We start from the raw sequence: 2,834 nt of genomic DNA, 5'->3' as shown, positions 1-2,834 counted from the left end.
CATGAAAAGATGTGTTGAATTCAAGATCTTAGATATCATGTTGAATCATATAGTAAAAGTTTAAGCTTTTAAACGAATTAATTTGGTGAAAAACAGAAGGCAAAAAATACAACTTGATAGAAAGGAGGGAGGGAAGTTCACTAGTAATTATTTGAGCCTTGTTGTAATTGCATATACTTGTAATGCCTCGTAGTAAATCCTGACTTTCTTGTTTTGATTGTTTGAGGTGCAGACTGTGCGGTAGAGCTGATCAAGTTCGGACCTGAGAGGTTGAGTTCATAGATACTGAAATCTTTTAGAGAGAATTGTTTCTTTGTGGGTGTAGAATGAGCCAAACAAGGAAGATAAGAGAGAAAAGTGAGCAGACATATAAAGCAAAGAACAGTTTCTTGTGAAACTTGTTGAAGGCGAATCCTTAGCACAGTGTTTGGGTGATTTTTCAAGGAATGCCATCCCCGCATATTAGGGCCTTCCACATCACTGATTATATCAGTAACCATGTCATTTCCAAAGTGTTGATCCATACGCCTTTTTTTCCTTGCCAAGTCTTCGTGCTCTCAGCACACTTTGCTGCCTTCTCCCATATTTGTTACTGCCTATTGACAACTCAAGAAGGGTTACTGTCCAAATATTAGGACCTCTTTCCCTTTGACCTTTTTTTTGTTCTCCATTGTAATCCTTGTTCAAATGGCACAAGTAGATAAGATAAAAGATAAAAGATAAAATAAAATAAAATAAAATAAATTCAGGCATATCCCTAGTTCAAAACCAACACATCTAACGCTACAAAAATTAAATTTCAAATCCTATCAAATCTCAATACTCATAAAATATTTTACAATAATAATTATAAGAAATGAGTTAGTGTTTAGGCTAGTGCTGAATTGATTTATAATTGAAGAAAAGGGCTTAAATTTTGTTGAGGTAAGATAAGGACATGAAAAATAAGTAAACTTTGTCCCAAATATGTAATTAAAAGATGTGGAATCGAGATTCTGTATTGATATAGATATCGTCTACGTTCACTCTCAATTGCTTGGGGTAGTTATGATTTGTGCATACAAGCAATCAATCATCCCAAACACAAAGAAGTGGAATTTGAAAGTGTATAGCAAAAGAGATATTAGCTGTCTGCTAAGATCGAGTCCCTATCAAATATCAATTATTAAAAGAGATGCTATTTCTACACGCTATTTTAACATATGGGGTTCCAAAATGTTGAGTTGACAAGATTTCACACCATTTTGGACATAAATCAAAGTTAAACTGGTCAATAAAATCTTGCCAGCTCTGCACACGTAATCTCATTTGGAAAAGTAACATTTTTCAATTATTAAAGACATTTAACATTGAAATTGGAAATTCCTCAGCTAAGATTAAGCCTAAACTTAAATTGAATAAGATCATCCTGTTGAACTTGAATTTTTCCCACAGTAAAATTGAATTCTTAAAACCGTAAATACCATATTGAATCATATTATCTAAAAGTATAAACTTTTAGACGATCCATATCATTGAGGAACAAAAGATGAGGCAAGAAATACAACTTTATTTGTACAAACTTTTAATTGCCATTTTCCAAGCCTTTCACTCAATACTGCTTAAGTAATTCAAATTTTCAGTTGATTATATAGTTCAGACAATAGTAGAACACACTGTCCCCTGCTTAGAGCTCAAAGGGCCTGATGGTATGGAATTGAATGGCAAAACAGCTACGCAGTTTACATTAAACCTATACCTCCCTGAAACCCAAGTTCCGACTTTCCATCTAAGCCGTCCGATCACCTTCAAAGTCAAAACAAGTTTCCCGATTCTCTGATCACGTCCAACTTCATAACCGAAGGATGGAGCCACTGGTACCTGATTTCCGGCCAAAGACGCGCTCAAGAGGTTAGTCTCTTCATTCTCTTGATAGAAAGGTGGGAGCAAAGTTTGTCGAGTGATTATTTGTCCCTTATAAGATGCATACACTTGTAACACATCGTAGTAAACGCCGACTTTCTTGTTTGGATTGTTGGATGAGAGAGTGAGACGAATGTTAGAGTTAATCAGGTTCAAACCTGAGAGGTTGAGTTGATAGATATTGACGTCTTTTAGAGAGAATTGTGGCTTTGTTGGGTGTAAAGTGAGCCAAATAAGGAAAATAAGGGATAGGATAGTGAGCAGAAATGTAGAGAAAGCAAAGAAGAACTTCTTGTGGAACTTGTTGAAGTTGAATCGTTTCTTAGCACAATCTTTGGGGGATTTTTCATCGACTCGAGACATTTTCACAGAGAGAGAGAGTGGGAGGGAGGAATTTTGATGTGCTGAGATAAGGAAGGGATGGGTTTCTTTTAAGCAACTTCTAAGAAAAAGTTACTTATTTCTAAAATAATTCTCACTTGCCATTGAAATAAGTTACTCATTTCCGGTTTGATAGAAAGTTGTTTTTAAACCCTACTTGTTTACTCGTAAGAAAACATTTTAAAGGAAAGGGAGGAGTGGAAATGATGGGGTTCAGTGCAAAAGCAGCAATTATTTTCCTTTCAAGGGAAGTTCGAATGATCCAGGGGTAAATATGAGATTTCACCTAAAAATTACCATAACATACTTTAGGATGGTAATTTTATCTCCACAACTTTTATTTAATACACTATATTTTAATTGTAATTAAACTCCTCAATCTTTTTTCATTGAAGCAATTATTTTCTTAACTTTTTCTTTTTCCATTGAATTTTTATTTTCAACTTTCCATTAATTAGTATGTACTGCCCTTAATGATAATTTATGTCAAAATATTTTGTTTTCAAGCTTTCAAATGACTCGGAATTTTTTTTATACTTTTTATTTATTTA

General features: G+C 34.1%; 1 protein-coding gene across 1 annotated transcript; it reads right to left on the bottom strand.

Moving 5' to 3' along the window:
• Positions 1-1,460: 1,460 nt before the first annotated feature.
• Positions 1,461-2,450, bottom strand: LOC111375766 (NDR1/HIN1-like protein 26). Its single transcript, XM_022998652.1, has one exon. The coding sequence runs from the start codon at positions 2,263-2,265 to the stop codon at positions 1,636-1,638; it is 630 nt and encodes a 209-aa protein (XP_022854420.1). The 5' UTR covers positions 2,266-2,450; the 3' UTR covers positions 1,461-1,635.
• Between the last annotated feature and the right edge of the window lie 384 nt (positions 2,451-2,834).

The sequence above is a fragment of the Olea europaea genome, unplaced genomic scaffold (genome assembly GCF_002742605.1).
Source record: "Olea europaea var. sylvestris unplaced genomic scaffold, O_europaea_v1 scaffold14126, whole genome shotgun sequence".
Classification (NCBI taxonomy): Eukaryota; Viridiplantae; Streptophyta; class Magnoliopsida; order Lamiales; family Oleaceae; genus Olea; species Olea europaea.
The sequence above is the reverse complement of the archived record's forward strand: the minus strand, read 5'-3'. Positions and strand labels throughout refer to the sequence as shown.